General features: G+C 41.5%; 1 protein-coding gene across 8 annotated transcripts in view; it reads left to right on the top strand.

The window, feature by feature from the left end:
- The first annotated feature begins 20,450 nt into the window (after positions 1-20,450).
- The window catches only part of SLC4A7 (solute carrier family 4 member 7), a 105,010-nt gene continuing 104,258 nt past the window's right edge, over positions 20,451-21,202 (top strand). For 2 of the 8 annotated variants that reach the window (XM_072726656.1, XM_072726658.1), the window contains exon 1: positions 20,516-20,688. In XM_072726656.1, the coding sequence (XP_072582757.1) occupies positions 20,641-20,688 (48 nt within the window). In that variant the 5' untranslated portion in view covers positions 20,516-20,640. Of the gene's footprint in view, positions 20,701-21,202 lie in introns of all 8 variants that reach the window. The other 6 variants (XM_072726662.1, XM_072726661.1, XM_072726660.1 and 3 more) reach the window with 5 other exon arrangements.

Below are 21,202 nucleotides of genomic sequence, written 5' to 3' on the forward strand. Positions count from 1 at the left end.
GAATGGGAGAAAATACTTGCAAATCATATATCTGATAAGGATCTGGTAACAAAAATATATGAAAAACACAACTCAATCTTAAAAAGACAGCCTAATTAAAAAATGAGCAAGGATTGTGCTAGATATTTCTTCAAAGAAGAGATACAAATGACCTTTAAGCACATGAAAAGATGCTCCATTCATTAGTCATTCGAAAAATGCAAATCAACACCACAATGAGAACTACTTCACACCCACCAGGATGACTATACTCAAAAAGTTGGACATTAGCAAGTGTTGGTGAGGTTGTAGAGAATTTGCAACACTTACTGATTGCTGGATTGAATAAAATGGTGCAGCCACTATGGAAAACACTTTGGTAATTCCTCAAAAGGTTAACTGTAGTATTACTATATCATGCAGCAATTCCATTCCCAGGCAAATACTCAAGAAAATTGAAAACATATTCACAAAAAACTTGTACAAAAATATTCAGAGCAACATTATCACAGTAGCTAAGAAATGCAAACAATTCAAATGTCTATCAACTGATCAATGGCTAAAGAGATATGATATACACACACATAGGAATATTATTTACCTATAAAAAGGAATGAAGTACTATAGATGCTACCACACGAATGAACCTTAAGCAGTGCTAAATGAAAGGCAACACATACAAAAGGCCACATATTATGGTTCCATTTTTATGAAATTCCAGAATATGCATATTAATAGAGATACAAAGGAGATTTTCAGTTTCCAGAGGCTGGCAGAGGGAGGGAATGGGGAATTAATTATAATGTGTATGAAGTTCCTTTTAGGGGTGATGAAAAATTCTTGAATTAAGTAGTGGTAATGATTGTATAACCTCGTAAATTTATCAAAAGCCTTGAACTGTATACTTTTAAAAAACTAATTTGATGGCACATAAATTATATGTTAATTAAAAAAAAAAGAATTTATGGGGTGCCTGGCTGGCTCAGTCAGTAGAGCACAAGACTCTTGATCTTGGGGTCAAGAGTTCAAGCCCCATGTTGGGTAGAGAATTTACTTTAAAAACAAATTTTTAAAAATTAAAAAAAATTTTTTAAAGAATCTGAAATTCATGAAGAAAGTGAATTATGAAAGATCACTTAAAAAAGAATATCTTTCTGATTGGAGAGATGTGGCTTTTCATAAAGTCTACAGTAAGAAATCAACACCCACAGCTAGACCCACATTGGACTTGATCTCATTCAACCTTGAGTTGCTCTGATCATAATGGCTACAATATGGGAGAGAACTTTTCCTGGTTCTCTTACCTCATAGGTAGGTTCTGTTTATTACTTTGTACAAATGTCCCCCATTCCTTTCAAAAAAACATTCTGCTACTCTTTTTTTTCTCCATTTTTCTTTCTCATTCTCTACTTTGTTCTCCTCTGTTATCATTCAACTTTTCCTTTCTTTTTTTTATGTCTACTCACCTCTCTGTCTCTCTCTGTTTTTCACCCTTTGCTTCCACCTCATCCCTCTCCTCTCCTCTTCCTTACTCCCTTTCCTCTTACCCAGCTACAGTATGGAAATAAAATACTTTTAAGTATTTTTAAATTTTGTATGTATGTATGTATTTTTAAGAGAGAGAGTGTGGGGGTTAGGGGGGTGGCAGGCAGAGGGAGAGAATTTTAAGCAGGCTCCATGCTCAGTGTAAAGCCCGAATGAGGTCTTGACATCACATCTTTGCGAACCACAACCTGAGCAGAAATCGAGAGTTAGATGCTGAGCAGACTGAGCCACACAGGCGCCCCAACGTATTTTGTAAGAATTATGTACTTTTTTGCTTTCTTTGCTTAGTAAAAAGAAGGTGATTTTGATGCTTACTATTTCTTTAAGGAAAAACAACTCCGAATTAATTACAAAACTGATTTTGCTTTAGGAGATGTAACCGGTAATTTAAAAAAAAAAAAAAAAGATTATCCACCCATGCTCTACGTGGAGTTGTAAATAATTGAGGTAAGATACTTTCATGAACATTAAAAAGTGATTTGTAAATATGAGCAGACACTACTGGTAAACACTGATAATATCTAGTGTGGTGGTGTTCACTGAAAGTCCTTAATTATAATTTGGCTCTTCTATGTGTAGACACGTCTGGGTTAACCATTTATGCTACAAAGCAAAAGCCTCCTACACAGATAGTTTCATTTGACTCATATAAACCTGATCATATTTTCCCTCAGGAATGTCCTTTCTGAACTAAAAAAAAAAATACAATATGGGCTGTAAGCTCTTCTCTTGTGAAGCTATCTTCAGAATGACCAATTGTTCTCTGTCGTTCATCTGGAAGAGTGAATAAGTACAAAAAGAATACCATTAGCCACAAAGTTGTCATCTTCTTCAAATAAAATTCTGATCTCTGGCTTGAATGTTGAAACGGAAGATTCACTGTTGGCTTTTGTAGTATGCCAAGAGAAATCTCTCTCTCTCTCTCTCTTTTTTTTTTTTTTTTTTTTTTTTGGTAACTGTCATTTTATGGAAAGAGTTTATTTCCTTTCTTGACAAAATGTTAAGAAAACGACCTGGTTAAATTTCCCAGGACTTGGTGATTGAAATTCTAGTGCTCAGAGTAGTGGTGTCAGAGTGATGAGGCATCCAGATAATGATCTCAGAAACCTTCCCAAACAATGTGACCACTTCATTAGAAAGGGAAGGGGAGGGAAGAAAGACAGACTTAATTCTTCAGTCAGTTTCTAAGAGGCCATCGCTCCTGTCTTGGAGACGTAGAGTGATTTACTGTGGGGCCTACTTTGGTGTATCAGTACAACTATTACTGAGAGATTAGAATTACTATGAGGTATTAAGTATTAGGGGCTCCGAGGGGAGTGGAAGAAGGTGGACTTCCATTGACTGGCTCCAGCAGTTAGCCAGGTGGCACCTTTAAGATCCCCCACCCCCACCCCCCGTACAGTTTGAGAAACTTGGTATTTGCTTATCTTCCTGAAGCTGTACAAAGGCTCTGTGTCTGGGTATGTTAGCTGTTCAGCAAAAATGAGTTCCTTCTTGCTTCTGAGCATACACTTAGACCATATTTCCCAGGTTCCTTTGTAGTTTGTTGATGTCACAGGTTCTAACCAACAGAATGTGTGCAGGAAATCATTTATGCCAAGTCCAAGCCAAGCCTTTTAGGAAACAGATATGTCTCCTCCTTGCTCTGTTTCTTCCTTTATTGACTAGATGCTGATAAAGATGAGGCCTTGGGGGAGGGGGAGCTGCTTTGTAAAACAGAAGGCAATACAGAGAGGGCCGAGCGTGCCTCAGAGCCACCCAGAAACAGTTTAATTGAGCAAGAAATAAGCTTTTATGAGGCTTCCGTATTATATATTTTGAGGTCTATTTATTATAGCTGCTACCATGACCCTAACTAACAAGGGATTTGAATGGCTAGCAATTAAAGGACTGCAATTAAAGGAAGTAGCACCAATAGATGCACCTTCAACAAATGCACAGGAAGCACCATTTCAGCAACATAACCCTTTTACCTTTTCTTCCTTCTTCTGCTCATTTTAGGTTGTCATTGGCTTACTTCCTCCTATTTTTTTCTTTGTTTTAGTTAATTTATTGGTAGGAAAATCTCCTCTTTAAACCTTGTCCTTCACTGCTGCCCCCCAAATTTGACTGAGTTTGGAAAAAGTTACCAGGAAAGATTTTCATAAATCCTCCAAGAATGATAATGGGGGTAATATGGGAGGTGGGTGAGGAGAAGATGCTACATGGTGATTAATGGAGACAGCCCACGTTTTTCAGATGCTGGTTGTCCCCAGGGAAGAGTATAACCTTCAGCTCCTGAAGAGGAACTGAGTTATATGCACCATTAGCAGCCAATATCCCTCAGCCAGAGGAGTGAGTTCCTTGACCCAAGAGGAAGGGATCTGTTGGGCACGTAGCATTTACCATATAAATGAATATTATGTGCAATTGCATCATTTTGTCATAAAAAGAACAATGACAAGAGGGAGAGATGTGAAGAAAAATAACGAATCAGTATTTGGGGAAAGGGAAAATAAAGAATAGTGAAAAATAATGAAATAAGCCTGGAAAATAAAATGTCTGTTGTACCAGGTATGGACTATGATTTCACAACTCGGCACACATTCCAGTTGAATATCAGCATTAAAATGGGTAAGGTCACTTGGTACATCAGAAATAGTTCCGGAAAAATACCTGTGAATCATGATTCAGAGACTTGTACCATAACCTTCAAACCACATTACACTGATCGGAAATGCATTCTATTAAACTACTTACCAGAGAGGTCATTCAGTCAGAAGAATACTTTCAGAGCATGAAGAAGCAAGTTTGAGGAATAGTGATGCTCTGAGTGAAGGAACTTATGTTTAACCAACTTGAGTCTTAGTTTAATTATGAATTATCCAGTTTTCATCATCCCATCCATTATAAGAATTTGAGGAGGAAACTGCTGACCATTTTGGTTTGGGTGTCCCTGGAAACTGACCCAAGACAAAGTTTCAAGGGCCAGTAGTTTATTTGGGAGTGGCAAGAAATGATAGTATGGTAGCAGGGGTATGACGTAGAGACGGGAAAGGCAGTTGATCAAAGGTATGTTAGGAGCTCATCCTGACTGTGAAACAGAAAACATGCACTTTAGGATTATCTTCACTGAGGGCCCAAGAAGCTAGGGTATCAATCACCCGTTCCTATTGGTCATGAGTTATGGCTGTTCCTGGCATAACGATTCTCCTGGACTTCAGGCCTGCTTTATGCCAGGTAGAGCAGCCTCCCTGGGCTTAAGGAAAATGGTCTCAGGACAGAGAGGCAGATACTGACAGTTGGGAGCCTACAAATAAAGCCTGAGGGTTATGTGAAGAAACCTGTCAATGTGGCCTCTGCTACACTCACAGTCCAAAATATATTTTTCTTGTTATGGTATTAAAGTTGGCTTCCATCTTTGAGGATGTGCCAAGCTGTGGCCAAGGGAGAGGAAACCCAAATGTGTGCTGAGAAACAGGAAGAAATCATTCTGAGATCAAACATTTGGGCATGGGTATGCCTGGGTGGCTCAGTGGTTAAGCATCTGCCTTTGACTCAGGTCATGATCCCGGGGTCCTGGGATTGTGTCCCACATCAGGCTTCCTTTGGGGAGGCTGCTTCTTCCTCTGCCTGTGTCTCTGCCTCTCTCTCTGGGTCTCTCATGAATAGATAGGTAAAGTTTTTGGAAAAAATAAACAAACATTTGGGCATGTGGTAGGCATAGGGGAGAAAGTGAGAGTTGACATAACCAGGCAACCCATGTGGTAGGAAACTTCCTGTGAACGATAGCCCCCGAAGACAGCTTCCTTCATCCATTTGGACCATAAGACTCCTGAGCTGAAGAAAAATAGCAGAGTGGAAAGTTTTCAGGTGGCAGTTACCTTGGTCCTGTGCCAGGTGTATTACTCACTGCTCAGAAAGCTCCAGCCGGTATTTACCCCCCGACAAAAGGGGGAAGAAAAAAAGTTCTTCTGGTTTTAACGTCACATTGTGCATAAAGCTTGAATGATAAGACTGCGAGATGGGGAAAATGAGAAAAATGTCCCAGGTTCCTCATATATTTTTATCACCAGACACCGATTATTTATCCCCTTTAGGGAACATAAGAATCTAAAGTGTTTTGATTCTTTAACTAAATTTTGTTTATTAACCTCATATCTGAGGAAATAACATTTAATCGGCTCACTTCCTGAAGGGCTTGTTTCATATCCTTGACTCAGATTACTGCTGTGTGATCAGGGACAGCTTTACTCTTTCCTCCCACAGAAAGCTGAAGAGCAATTCTGTGGCTCCCAATGCACGCAATAAAGACTAGGCCAAGAAACATCCTGACCCTGAACATCCTCTCTTGTTTTAACTAAGAAAATCCCCTCCCCCCCACCAAATTTAATCTGTAAAAAAATCAGCCAGGATCATTTTGCCAAAGATGAAGATGTTTAGTTAATTTATTTATTTTTAAGTCTTTGTGTAGTTTATGTATAATGTACAGAATGCTGAGAGGGAGGCAAAAATGAATAAGCTGTGCTCCTAGTCCTTGTGGAATTTACTGGTATTCAACAGAGAAGGAAGGCATGGAAGTACTTGATTATAACCTAACATGAAACAGTGGTCTGATATCCTTTGAGAAATTAATGGTGTAGACAATAACCTCCTCAATGTTAGGAAGAAGGTCTTAAGAGTTGTGATTTCTAAACTTCACTGTGTCCAGCAAGCTCCTCTGGCCATCTCTTGTACTCCTATAGCCCTTGCCAAACTGCTCAGCAAATCATATTGGTGATTGCAAAATGATTCTTGAAGGGATCAATCACTTTTATTGTACCTGATGGACAAGCTGGGGACTCCTAAAATATGGTAGCCATTTATGCACTCAAAAAAGTTGTAGGGCAAATTGAATGTGTTAAGACACCATCTTCCCAACATTTACCAGCCCATGATGCTATTCTATGCACACAGGCCTAAGGATCAAGCACGGGCGCACATCCTGTGCTTTTTTAAGGGGCTGAAACATCTGTCTTTATATTTTGACTCTGGTCCATTCATGAGATTTCTTGGATAACATTGTCTCGGCGTTACTATATTTGCTTTGCAGAGTTAAGTTCTTTTGCAATGAAGGGTGTGGAATGAATGCTGATCATGGGCTCCCCAACAAGTGTCAAGCCTCAGTGCTATGTGACAGTTCTAGAACAGTGATTGGTGAGAGCCTGCTGCTGATCTGGTCTATGCCTCCCAAAGAGGCACGTTCAATGCAGGCTCAGCCTCCTGCTTTGACACCTGTGGTCCCCAGCTACCAGATGGATACTAAAATGAGTTCTATATGCATCAGTCTTTGTCTTCTTATCCCACTGTGAGCCCCTGTAGATATCTAGTGTCTTTCACATATCTCCAAACTGCCTCTGCTTCTTCTCCTTTGACCCTGCCTGACTGTTCTTCCTACCAAGCTTCCTCCCCTTTGGAATTTCTCTTCTTCCCACATGACCCATTTCTTCTTCCCATTGTAACTTGATTGACTTCACATAGCACAGCTCTGATCAAGTCCCTCTCTGTCTTAATCCCCCTGAATGGCTCTCCGTTGTTCTCAGGAAGCCCCCACTCTTCACTTGCCAGCCTTGAATCATGTGTTCCCACTCTAGCCAAACTATTTAGATTCTGGAATGCCTGGTTATTGTTTCACCTCTACTTTTTCAAGTGTTGTTTCCTCTATCTGCACTCTCTCTCTGGTTTTATCCTTCCTATACATTAGGTCTCACTTAGCAGTCTCTGTATTTGGGACTGCTTTCTTGATCGCAATACTGAAGCTACCAGTACTCACATTGGTTCTCTTAGACACTGCAGGGTAATTTCCTCTTTCTTTGTCTCTTCTGTTAGACAGAAAGGTCCAAGGGACAGACAGTCTTTGTCTTCTTCATGCTATACATTCAATACCTAGCACACAGTGGTTTCTTTTTGTTTGTTTTTAATTTTTTTTTTTTTTACGGTGGTTTCTTAATAGAGCCAGCTTCACTAGCACTTGGGAGGAAGTTTTGATTTTAATATCTTTCAGTTGCTTTCTTGAAATTTTAAAAAATGTATTAACTTATTTTTTAAAGATTTTATTTATTTATTTATTTATTTATTTGAGAGAGAGAGAGAGAGAGCGCACAAGTAGGTGAAGGGGTAGAAAGAGAGGAAGAAGCAGGTTCCCTGCTGAGCAGGAAGCCCAATGAAGGACTCGATCCCAGGACCCTGAGATCATGACATGAGCTGAAGGCAGATGCTTAACTGACTGAGCCACCCAGGCACCCCTTGAAATTCTTTTTTTTTTAAATTTTTATTTATTTATGATAGTCACATAGAGAGAGAGAGAGAGAGAGAGAGAGAGAGAGAGAGAGAGCAGAGACACAGGCAGAGGGAGAAGCAGGCTCAATGCACCAGGAGCCCGACGTGGGATTCGATCCTGGGTCTCCAGGATCACGCCCTGGGCCAAAGGCAGGTGCCAAACCGCTGCGCCACCCAGGGATCCCCCCTTGAAATTCTTTTAAAAACCTTTATTTTATTTTATTTTAGAGAGAGAGCATGCGTGCTTGCACATGGGCACACAGGCAAATGCATGAAAGAGCAAGGGGCAGAGGGAAAGAGAGAGAATCTTAAGTGAGCTCCACACCCAGTTCTGAGCCCGTGGGTGGTGGTGGGGGGGGGGGCTCCATCCCAGGACCATGAGATCATGGCCTGAGCTGAAATCAAGAGTTGGTTGCTTAACTGATTGAATCACCCAGGCACCCCTAAAGATGTCATTTTTAGGTAATCTCTACATCCAAGGTGGGGCTCAAACCCATAACCCCAGGATCAGGAGTCCCACACTCCACCGATTAAATCAGCCAGGTGCCCCTTGAACTTTTCATCATTTGTCTTTGGATTTGTTTTGTAAGTGAAGACCAATGGAACATATACCAGGGGCTTGGAACCCTGGTCCCATCTCTCTAGGATGTCCCCCTACTCCACCCAGTGACCACAGCTGCCTCGCCTTTCCCATTCCCCTCCACCACACCCACTTTGGTGCAGGAACAGGCAGGGATTGGCTGGATTCTTGTGCCCACATGTGGAGTCAAGCATAGAATCTACAGTGCCTGTGAGGCTCAGCACTCTCTCTGTGAGTACCCACTCATCTAAAGGAACGCAACACTGAGTAGCAAATAAAAACACAAAGACAGATTGAGAAGAAGGCCACAGGAAAAAGGAAAATACTTTTCCCCCCCAGCTGTTTGAACAAGGGGTTTTGCATTTCATTTTGCACTGGGCCCCACAGATTATGTAGCTACTTCTAGCTCTCAATGAATATTTGTTGAATAGCTGAATCAAAGAAATTTGATGAACAAAATGTATGTTTGTTTGGCTTTTTTTTTCCCCAAACAATTACCCAGGGAGATTTTCCAACAGGGTTGTCATTTCCTAAAACATTTTTGAAACTTCTTTTTAAGAAAGTCATTCATTTTGTTCAACAATTATTTTTTAAGCAGTTACTATGTGCCAGCTTCTGGTGATTAGCAATGAACTATTTAGATAAGGTTGTGGAAAATCTTTATCCTTATAATTGCCTTGTGGTGGATTTACTTTTCTAAAGAAGGCAAAAGTCATCAGGGACCACATCTGGTATAATCTGAGTAACCTGATTCTGAAGATAATTTTCAAATATAAATTTCAAGACCATTTTGAATTACTTTTAATAAATGAGGATTATCCCAGGGTGACTCTCTTGAAGCAGAAATTATGACTTAAATGTAGAAGCTCTGGGGAAAATATAATAAATGTAGCATCTCTGGAAGGAGCACTTTTTTTAAAAAAGAAAGCATTGTTTTTGGTAACTTCTATTTTTTTATTTTCTTAAACATATTTTTTCATCTAATATCATATGCAAAAGGAATTTGCAAGTGATCTGAATGTGGTTATTACTAATAATCTGCTTCTATGATCACATTGTTCTTGTAACCTTTACCATGAGTTGTTTACTGCTTTATTCAAGCCTCTAAATTATGGTTTTGTTCATCATTTTTAGAACTCAATGATAACCTATTTATTTTATAATACCTCTCCTATGTTGGCTGGCCCTTATTACTTGTGTTATCTTAACCTCTTTATGCCTTAGTTTCCTTGTAAAATTGTTTTGAGGTCTAAATAAAACCTTGGAATACTACTTAGCATATGGTAAATGCCACATTAAGATTCTTATTATAATAATTATTATTACCTGGCCCTATTCATCTAGGCCAGGAATAGGCAAACTTTTTCTCTAATGAGCCAGACAGTAGATATTTTAGGCTTTGTAGGTCACATGATATCTGTCACTACTACTCCGATCTGTTGTGATGCCAAACTCAGCCTGAGACCATACGTAAAGGAGTGGGCATGTCTGTCTTCCAATAAAACTTTAATTAGGAAAACTGGTGACTGGTCTGTTCCATGGGCAATTCATTTGCTGTTCCTCACCTGGGCCTTTTTGATGGGTTTGAGGTTGAATGGCTGGTGAAGGCTTAGCCAAGAGTCAAGAATGGAGCAACAGTGACCTCAGGCATCTGAAGCCCAGGTCACAGTAGTTAATAGGCTTCTATAGATATGATGGCTAAGTAAGGGCCAGGGGGTGGCACCTCCATGGAAGTGCAGCTGGGATTGGTAGAGGTTGTGGAGTAGAGAGGCTACACCTGGAAAACTCTATGTATTTCACTCACCACAATTAGTTTTGTCCCGACAAATTGATTCTGTGAGCATTTTATAGACACTTGTTCAATGCTTGTGTATGTAAAGGTTTACTGTATTGCCACAGTAGGCCTATTGTAAACTCTATGTATCCAGAGGCCATATTTTATCTAGTCAATATTCAGGAGACATTTGGAATTTAATTTTTTAAAAACTAAAGAATAGTTTTTTTTTTGAGGAGATAATTTGCTGATCCCAGATTTCTACAGCATTTTTTATCCTTACAGTATTAGCGAGCCCTTGACCTGCTTGGCAATCACTTCCCCCTAGAGTGATCTCAAAGGAGCCGGGGGAGTTAAGTTTTGTCTTGTGGTTATTTTTTTTTTTTCCATATCAGATCAGCATGCCATATGCTTGCCTAAGTAATAGATATTATCTACAGAGATAAGTAAATATGGAGAGGATACTTGTTTTCTTTATGAATTTGATACCTTTTTAAGAAAGATTTTATTTATTCATGAGAGACACAGAGAGAGAGAGAGAGGCAGAGACATAGGAAGACAGAGAAGCAGGTTCCCTGTGGGGAGCCCGATGCGGAACTCAATCCCAGGACCCCAGGATCACGTCCTGAGCCAAAGGCAGCTGCTCAACCACTGAGCCACTCAAGTGCCCCGAATTTGATGTCTTAATGTGCCTGGCAGTCAGCATGTCCTCTTTTGCAATATTTTTCCAGTTTTGTGTGGGCCCTGTCCTTAAGGGAACAAAAGGTCCCTGACAGAGTATAACATATTCTACATGTACCTTGTGCTTTCCAGGGGCAGGGCTTTTCCTACAATCCTGAGAACGGTCCAGACTTCAATTGTGCTCTTATCTGATACAGCGAAAGAAATTTTGATTCACTGATTGATTGATTCAAGAACTATCTACTCAACTCCTAATCATATGTGCCAGATACCATACTGGGCCTTGGAGGTGCAGGGATGAATACACACCATCTCTGCTCTCGTGGAATTTACTGTTTGGTGATAGAGGCAGACAGTAAAGAAGTCAGCAAACAGCATACATGTTTAGGAGGGAAATTATAATAATGTTTCTCAAATTTGCTAATCAGAAGAATCATCTAGGGCCTGTTGTAGGGAGTACTTGGTCACATCCTGGACCTGCCAAATCATAATCTCTAGAGAAATCCACGTGTTTCATAAGCATCCCAGATGATACTTAGGAACAAGCAAATTTGGGACACCCTGGTCTAACAGAATTTAAAACAAAGACAAAAACCTTAGCTTTCAACCAGGCAATAATCTTAGAAGCTTTCCTTCTAAAAAAAGGATTATTTGGCAGGTCTTCAAAGATTTGTTGTAATAATTGGCAGAAGGCTTCCATTTTAAATTTGTGTTTGCTGATGCTGATGACCTATGAATTTAAATGCCACCTTTATGAAACCCTCATTAGGTTGCTAGGCAATGGGTACTGTACTGACCTGGGTTTAGTTTCCTGGATGTGAGACTTTCTGAGACTCTTTTGTTTTCTATCTCTTTGTTAAATATATATATTTCTATTTCTTTGTTAAGGTATATATTTTTTCTTAACCAGAAAAGATGCCATTGAGAATATTTACTCTAAAAATATAACATTCTTCTCCTTTGGACGCCCACAGCATACACTACAGACCTCATGAAAGGCTTTACTTTAACCCATTGAGTGGGTTTTTAATTTATTTATTTGAGAGAGAGAGAGTGAGAGAGAGAACACGAGGAGGGGGAGGCGCAGAAGGAGAGGGAGAAGCAGACTCCCTGCTGAGCCCCTGCTGAGCAGAAAGCCTGATGCAGGGCTAGTCCCATGTGGGGCTTGATCCCAGGACCTTGATATCATGACCTGAGCGGAGAAGAACCTAGGTCCCTAACCCACTGAATTTTTGACTTGGCTTCAATAAGACAAGTGATTCCTTTTAACAAGTTGTGAATATTCTAATAGGGTAATCATGCTATTTAGTTTTAGTCACTACTGTGTTTGGCTTGTTTAAAGTGGTGTTTAACTTTCAGATATTCTTATTATAAACCATTATAAAATTTCCCATTAGTATTGTAGATTATTTTGTCTTAAAAATAATGTTTACAGCTTTCTTTTCTTAGTATAAAAGTAATTTATTTATTGTAGAAATTTGTAGAAACCTAAAAAGAATTAAATTTAAAAATCATCTGTATTCCTGGGGTGCCTGGGTAGCTCAGTCATTTGAGCATCCCACTCTCAATTTCAGCTCAGGTCATGGTCTCAGGGTCATGAGAGATCCAGCCTCACATGTGACTCCCCACTCTGTGGGGAGTCTGCTTGAGATTCTTTCCCTCTCCCTCTGCCCTTCCCTACCCCATCCCCCTGCATGTGCATGTATGTGTGTGTGTGTGTGTGTGTGTGTGTGCTGTCTCTCTCTCTCTGTCTCATAAATAAGTAAATCTTTAAAATAAATGAATAAAAATCACTTGTATTCTTATCCACTGTAAGCATTTTTATCTCCTTTTAATCATTTTATTGTTAATTTTTAATATATTACTTTCAGTTGATCACTCATTGATAGGTAGTTAAAATTAGGATCATACTTTATGTCAACTTTGTATATAGATCTTTTTTTTTTTTAAGTTTTATTTATTTATGTGAGACACAGAAAGAGAGGCAGAGACACAGGCAGAGGGAGGAGAAGCAGGCTGTATTCAAGGAGCCCGATGTGGGACTCGGTCCTTGGAATCTGGGATCAGGCCCTGAGCCAAAGGCAGACACTCAACCACTGAGCCACTCAAGTGTCCCTGTATATAGATCTTTTAACAAAACTTGATACAATGCGCATTCTCTGTTAAAATTTAGAATGTCTTGATGAGTACATTATAATCCCTCATGTAGATATGCAAACATTTAATAACTTTTTCATTGCTTCAATTTTAGATGGTTTTTAAATTTTCATTTTCATACATAAAATTTTATAACATTGGCATAAACCCCATTGTATATAAATAAATATTTGTCTGTATCTATAACTCATCTTTTAAGACATTCCTAGTTATGATATTACGGGGTTGAAGGACACACTATTTTTTGAGATTGTTAATACATGTTGCCAAATTACTTTTTAGGAAGGTTGTACCAACTTAGGTTCAAAGGGTATCTTTAGAGGGAGACACTAGAAATTACCCTTGACTAGATGGATCCACTGGGACCAATAAGCACTGGGAAATGAATATGATTTATGGATACACCAATTAGCTTCCTTGTGTTCTGTGATTCCAGACTTGTATTACTCTGACAATGTAGTTTCACAAATGAATATCATAGGTAGGGTGTGGAAAGAGCAGAAAGAGCCATATCAACCTACATCTGCTATTGCACCAAAGTCTTGTAGAATATATGCTACTGATGAGGAGACCTGCCATCTTCATATGCATAGGGCAATTTATGACTATAACCATGGTCTGGATATCTATTTGTATTATAAGCATTATTGTAAATTGGCATTTAAGGAGGAGCTACAGCTAGGGAGTCATTAGTAAATGATAATACTAGTATTCTCATTTGCAGGGGATATATTCTCAGTCCTCCAATGGAAACATTTCCAGATTCTTGATGCTTTTTCTGGTTAACTGTCTTTAGGAAAAGATAAAATGCTGGTGCTTGTGTATGCTATAAAGCATCCTTAAACAGGGTCTGGGGGCATCATCGTGTTATCAGACACATTATTTGGGTAATGAGACAAATGGATATTCACTAGTAAAGAGAGCTTATAAAGAGCTTCATAAAAAAAAATAAAGAGCTTCATGTCAGTTTAGGTGAGGTTTTTGCAGTCAAATGAGTAATGAAAATCCTTCAGTTTTTCAGAGATTTATGGAGTTTGCAATTGAGGATAAAGGATTTTGGCCTCAATTATCCCTGTCTTACAAATCAGGAAGCAGAAGTCCAGAGGCATTAAGTGACATATGCAATGTCATGCAGAACTTAAGTCTCCTTTTTCCTGTCAGTTTTAGATTATCATAAAATAGGATGATTATGAATATTTCAGGATGATCTAAACCAACCCAAGTACTTATTTTAACATTAATGCATGGTATGGGGCGCCTGGCTGGCTCAGTCAGTGGAGCATGCAACTCTTGATCTCGAGGTTGTAGGTTTGAGCCCCAGGCTGGGTGTAGAGATTACTTAAAATCTTTAAACTACCTCTTCAAAACCCATTAATTCATAGTAATTTTTTAAGAAATTTGATTCCATGGCAAGAAATGTTTTCTTCCATTTCTGCCTCCCTAAAATTCTTTTATACCTTTGTTTCTCAAGATGAGACTTTGGGATTTTAGATTTCCCCTTTGGTGTAGATGAGTTCTTTTCCAAAATTCATTGTGGTCTCAGTCATGGACCTGAAGGGATCACTTTAATAAAAGGGGTGTGTGTCTATTGAAATCTAACTATATCAAAAAAAATGATGCCGAGAAAAAAAAAAAATGAGCCAGAATCATTCAATGCTTTCCTAGCCAAGTACAAAGAGGAATGGTTCTTGGAAAGCAACCAAAACATAAGCCACACCCTGGTGTACCTAGGTGTTACCAAAATGGACTCTGACTTTTAAAGAACACTACCTAAATCTGAGTAACAATCTTTAAATTTGCTGGCACATTTCAAAGTGCCAATGTACTGGCACATCTCAAAGTGCCAATGTACACTATTCTGTACTCACTTGCCATCTGTTACTCAGTGGTAGATTACAGTATTTCACCCAATGCCTGAGCAAACTAGATGGTGACCAATGACTTTGAGCTGACTTGGAAAAATCAGCATTGTTAAAGAAATAATGAGCTGAGTATTAGTCAGTCTAGAATCCAGTTCCAGGGCCCTTCCTAACCTGCTGTGTTATTTGATCATGATAGTACTTACAGTCTTTGACATAATTGTATTTTGTACAATAATCGTAGTTCCTTCTGAATACGTGTGCATAAAATAATTCAGAAATAGATATACAAATAATTTTGTGTTTCTAGAAGAAAATAGATAATAGATATTGATACAAGTATATAATTGGGGTATTTTTTCTTACAAAAAGCATCGTAGTATACCCACTTACTCTCTTTGCTTTTTGTTTTTTTGTAACTTAACATTAAGAATATATCTTGAAACCCTTTTCTTATTGGCACACTTGTATAACTCATTCTCTTGGTGCTAAATTGTATTTCATCATTTGGAGTACCAAAATATATTTAACCAATCTCCCTTATTGACATATTATTGCCAGTTTTTCTTTTATCAAAAATGCATAAATGAACATACCTGAACCTATACTTTATTCATCATTTTTATTAGTGAAAGCAGATTAAATGCTTTTGTTTCCGGTGGCACTAACTTAAGCATTGTTCTTTAGGGTTTTTTTAAGACTATTTTTTTAAAAGCAAAACTGAGCGGAAGGGGCAGGCGGGGTGGCCCAGTGGTTTAGCGCCGCCTTCAGCCCAGGGTGTGATCCTGTAGTCCAGCACCGAATCGTCGGGTTCCCTGCATGGAGCCTGCTTCTCCCTCTGCCTGTGCCTGTATCTCTCTCTCTGTGTCTCTCATGAATAAATAAATAAATAAACTTAAAAAAAAAAAAAAAAAACAGCGGAAGGTATGGAGATTTTCCCTTTACCCCCTGCCCCCACACCAGCACAGCCTCCCCTATTATCAACAGCGCCCACCAGAGTGATACATTTGTTACAACCGATGAGCCTACACTGACACATCATAATCATCCAAAGTCCATAGATTGTATTACTGTTTACTCCTGGTGGTGTACATTCCTTGGGTTTAGACAAATGTATAAAGGCATGTATCCATTATGGTATCAAATGGTATTTTCATTGTCCTATTTGTTAGGTGTTGTGCTAGATGTTCTCAATTATTCTTTGCCAATGCAAACCCATGAGGATACTACCAAGATTATCTGCAATTTACAGTTTCAAAAAGGAGGCTGGCAAGGTGAAGTCTTGCCCAAAAGCATAAGAACAAGCACAAAAGCAATCTGCTCTCAGCAGTTTGCCTGGATGGGGAGGAATGCTTCACCACTGGGCTACTCTGTTCCTTCAGATCAATAACCTTGATCTTTTTAAAAATATTCATCATTGTAGTTGACATACAATGCTTAGTTTCAAGAGTTCGACATAGTGAGTTGACAATCACATGCTCACGATGCTCACTACGAATAAGTGTAGTTACCTTTTGTTATCCGTTAAAAAGAAAACCACAGGCCCAAAATGGTGTCACTTGGGCCAAGTCACCAAACAGGTCATGTCACTAAACCCAACTGCAGTTCCAATAACTCCCGGAGATGTAGTTTTAACTGGTCAGTAATGAATTTTCTGGTTAATGTTAATGAGGTTATCTGTCACATGGACCCTTTTCCATCCCCTACAGGAAGATGAAGTAATCCTCTTAATAAGACCCTCTGCCGTTCCCGGGAATGGAAGGTGATCTTGCCTAAAACAATAATTTCTTTTCTTTTGCTTATAACTTTCAAATTCACTCTGTTGAATTTTGTCTTTTAAACAGACCATATTGGGCAGCCTCGGTGGCCCAGCATTTTAGCACCTCCTTCAACCAAGGGCCTGATGGTGGAGACCCGGGATCGAGTCCCACATCAGGCTCCCTGCATGTCTCTAACTCTTTCCCTCTCTGTGTCTCTCATGAATAAATAAATAAACAGACCATATTATTACAGTATTATTGACTATATTCTCTATGCCGTACTTTCATTCCCCATGACTTATTTTTTAACTGGAAGTTTGTACCTCTTAATCCCCTTCACCTGTTTCTCCTATCCTTTCTGGAAACTACCAGATGGTTCTTTGTATTTATGGGTCTGTTTCTGATTTTTTTTCCAGTGCCTTTGATCTTGCTCTGCTTATAGTATTACCTCTTTCCTCCCCTCTCCAGACAATTTGATCAAGTAAATACCATTATCATTCATAACTCAGTTTAAATCTACTGTATTTCTCTATAACTTTTCCAAACACCTTCACTTACGTTCTTTTCCCACAGCTGGCAGCCTTCATTCCCTTCCTTCTCTAGCAAAAGGCATTCCATTCTTTTTCATTGAGTTTCCCATGACCATATTAGAGCTGAACACATTGCATTGTTGGCATTTGTTTGTATATTGATGTCTTCCACCTTGAACTCCATGAAATCAAGGAACAGGTCTTTTTTGTTTTGTTTTGTTTTTTAAATTTATCAAAAGAGCTACTTTTCTTTCCCCAATCATCTTCATTTCATCTTCTTCCCATTGCAACTGCCCTGGTGCTTTTGTAAACACTATTCCAAGGAGTTTAGTTTTCCTTATGGGATTGGATGATTGGGAATATTTAAATATCAGCTATGACCAGAAGAGGCAATGAAGAGATTCATAATTGTTAATGGGTCTAGACGCTAAAGGTTGGTTCCATGCATTTCAAAATGACACAGAAGCTGCTATTTGCCTTTACAAAATATGCCCTGGCTCTTAAAGAATGGTTGAGGGAAGATTATTCTCTCCTCAGGATTAAGATCTTGCCAAGAGGTTGCATCCAGGTCCCTGCTAGTATTACATACTGTTCCAGAAATCCAGGAAGTATCCTGGGTTACAGCTAAATGTCATTAATTTTAGGTGCTACAAATTCATTATTAGTGATGAATTTAAGCTCACAGTTACCTTTGTTTAGCAGTTTTTTCCCTGTGCTACATTTTGGATGAATATTTCAAATACTTAAGATAATAATTTGCCTTTTAGCACCTTGGAACATTTCATAGTCATTTATATTTGGTGAAAGTGATTTTAACATATTATCTTCTTTACTCACTACAGCTATCACCTCAGAATGAACTCTGGCTTTGCTAGAATTAAGTGGGCAATTGAGAGTAATAAAATCTATAATTCAGATGTTTACCACATTATTTTTTTAGTAGTTGGGATCAAGTGAGGAATAGAAAAACTGCATGGTAACACAGAAATCACTCAAAAAATAATTGTGGATTAAATAAATCAAGGGCTTATTTTTTTTCTTTTGCAAGATGTTTGAAGAGAAAGCCATTTTTCTAGCATGGTCTCCTGAGTGTGTGTGTGTGTGTGTGTGTGTGTGTGTGTATGTATGTATATGTGTGTGTATCTATCTATCTATCTATCTATCTATCTATCTATCTATGTTTTAAAGATTTTATTTGCTTATTGAGAAGGGGTAGGGGCAGAGGCAGAGGGAGAGAGAATCCCAAGTAGACTCCACACTCAGCACGGGGCTGAATGGGATTCAATCTCACGACCCTGAGATTATGACCTGAGTCGAAATCAAGAGTCAGTCGCTTAACAGACTGAGCCTCCCAGGTGCCCCTCTTGAGTATATATTTTTAAGCCTTTTTTTGAGGTTGACTACTTAGCTCTTTTAACTTTGGTTCCAAGGGTTTTGGTTCCTACTTTATTACTGTTACTACATTTGGCCACATCCTTAGCTGTCACCCAGGATGCTCTTAGGTCTTAAAGGATGTCCCCTCACACCCCACTTCATTCAATTAACCCAAGTAGAGCTTACAAGGGCCAAGTACCCTTCTGGGCGCACTAGGAAAAAAGAGCAAACGAAGCAGACAAAAAAAAAATATCACAGCTTGCATGGAGCATACATGGAGCACACATTACTATGCTAATGTATATGTACAGACAATAAATATAATAAAGCATAACATACAAAAATGTCATAAGAGGGTAAGTGCTGTACAAAAAAATAAGGCAGAGAAAGGGGGTAGAGGGTATTCTGCATATACACTAATTACAGTTATATGGCTACATTGTAGGAGAGTCCAGACCTAATTCAATATAAATCATATTCACCTTATAAAGTGATAGTATGGGTACAAGTGATGGATGCCTTCAACAGCTTTACAACGTGTTTTTTTTTTTTAATTCCAGTTTCCCTCTTTATATTCCTTCCTTTTCATTCTTGTTTTATCTTTTCTTCCCTTTTTCTTCTTGTTGATCAATTATCATTAATGAGGCCTTGGAATGCTGCAATAGAAAGAGCAGGTCTCCCAACTAGGAACTAAATCTCTACGAGCCTCAGATTCCTCACCTGTAAAGTGCGGTTAATAAAACATGTTTTGTAATGTTGTGAGGATTAGAGATGAAGCATGTTTGCAAAACATCACAGTCTCTAAATACAGGCCTCTTTATATGGTAGCTATTATTAAAAGCGCATCTGCTCTTATACAAATAAGTGAATAATGTGTGCTGGCCTCAAAGTAACTCTCTGGGAAGCTGAGAACAAAAGGGGACTAGGAACCAAACCAGGAATGAGTCTCGCAGCATCCTTGAGTTCCTGACAAAGGGCTTTACTAATACCCTATTGGAGATGGTTAGAACAAGTGCTCCGGGCCCGCTGTAACATAGTTTCCCTCCAAAGCACTGATGTAGCTCTTCTCGGCCAACATTTTGTTACCTTTTAAAAATACGCAGGGTAATCTTGTTAACAGTAATGCCCATAATAAACAGGCTATGTGTCAGGCACGTTTAGAGACAGAAATTCACTTAACCCTTCCATGTGGACCTGTGTGGCAGGTCCCGTCATCATTCTCAGTTGGGGCTGTAGGTATTTGAGAGCTGCCCTCCAGGCGCGGATATTTGCGCGTGGACTCAAGAGTGTGGGAGCCGCCGCGGTGCCGGGGCAAGGGGACAAGCACGCGAGGATGCCTGGCCAGGAAGACTCCCTGTTTCAGAGGCCTCGAGTTGGGGCTCACACCTACAGATCCAAGAGAGGGAAAAAAAAAAAATCTTGCAGGAGTCATGAAGACCCGTAGTTCTTTTGGAGTTCCCGGGAGGGTCCTGGGTCACGGCGGCATCCTCCTATCCTCCTGCTACTCTGAAGAACGTGGAGGAGGTAGGGGCGGTGGTCATTCCACGGCACTTTGAAACCTCAGGCGAAACCTCCCACCCGAGAGCCGAGTTAGACGCTCGAGTTTCAGGCAGTTTTTACAAAGAGGGGCGGAGCCTCCCGCGGAGGTGGCGGGGGGCGGTGCACGCGGGGCCGAGCGAGCCGCCGATTGGCCGGGACACGTGCCCGTCCCGCTCCCCCCGCCCCCTCCCCGGCGCGGCGGCCTCCCGGCGGGGGGGGCGGGCGGGCGGGCGCGCAGAGCGGGCTGGCGCGGCCGCCCCGGCAGGGGGCGTGGCGGGGGCGTGGCGGGGGCGTGGCGGGGCCCGGGCGCCGCGCGTCACTGCCTGCGGCCCCGCCCCCGGGCCGACGCGGCTGCCTCCGCCTCCCCCGCCTAGTCCTCCCGCTCGCCCCGCGCCCGCCCCACGTTCCACGCCGCGGCCTCGCGGGCAGAGCCAGCCTTGCGGCCGCCGCGCACACGCCCCGAGCCCCCGCGCACGGCTGTCGGACGCTCGTTCGTTTCCCTCGCGCGCCCGGTCTCGGCGGCGGCGGCGGCGGCGGGCGGACGGCGCGGGCTGGCGGGCGGGCCATGGAGGCGGATGGGGCCGGCGAGCAGATGAGACCGCTACTCACCCGGGTAACGAGCAGGGTGAGGGCGCCGCGGGCGGCGGGGGCTCGGCGGAGCGGGCGGGGGGCGCTGGCGGGACGAGGCAGACAAAGGCGGGGGCGCGGCGGGCGTCGCGGTCCGGCCCCGGGGGCCCTGGCCCGGAGCCCCCCGCCGCCCCGCGCCCCGCGCCCCGCGCCCCGCCGTCCCTTTGTGTGGCGGCCCGGGAGGCCCGAGTGGGGGCGTCCTCGGCGCGGCCGGCGGACCGCGGCGGACCCCGGCCGACCCCGGCCGACCCCGGCCGACCCCGGCCGCCGCCTGCCCTGTGGGCGCCGCGCTCGCCGCTGCGGGCCGGGCGCTCGGTTCCGGTCGCCTCGGCGCCGCGTTGCGATGAGCCCGGCCCCCGAAGCCCGGTTTCTTCTCCGTGAGCGCGGCCCCACCTGTGTGTAGCGGCGGGCAGCGGTGCGGTCGGGGTGGACCTCCCCTCCCGGTGTCCGCCCGGCCCGCGCGGTGCGCTTTGTTCGGTGGTTGTGCGGCCGCGTGGACG

Source organism: Vulpes vulpes, chromosome 11 (assembly GCF_048418805.1).
Source record: "Vulpes vulpes isolate BD-2025 chromosome 11, VulVul3, whole genome shotgun sequence".
Taxonomy (NCBI): Eukaryota; Metazoa; Chordata; class Mammalia; order Carnivora; family Canidae; genus Vulpes; species Vulpes vulpes.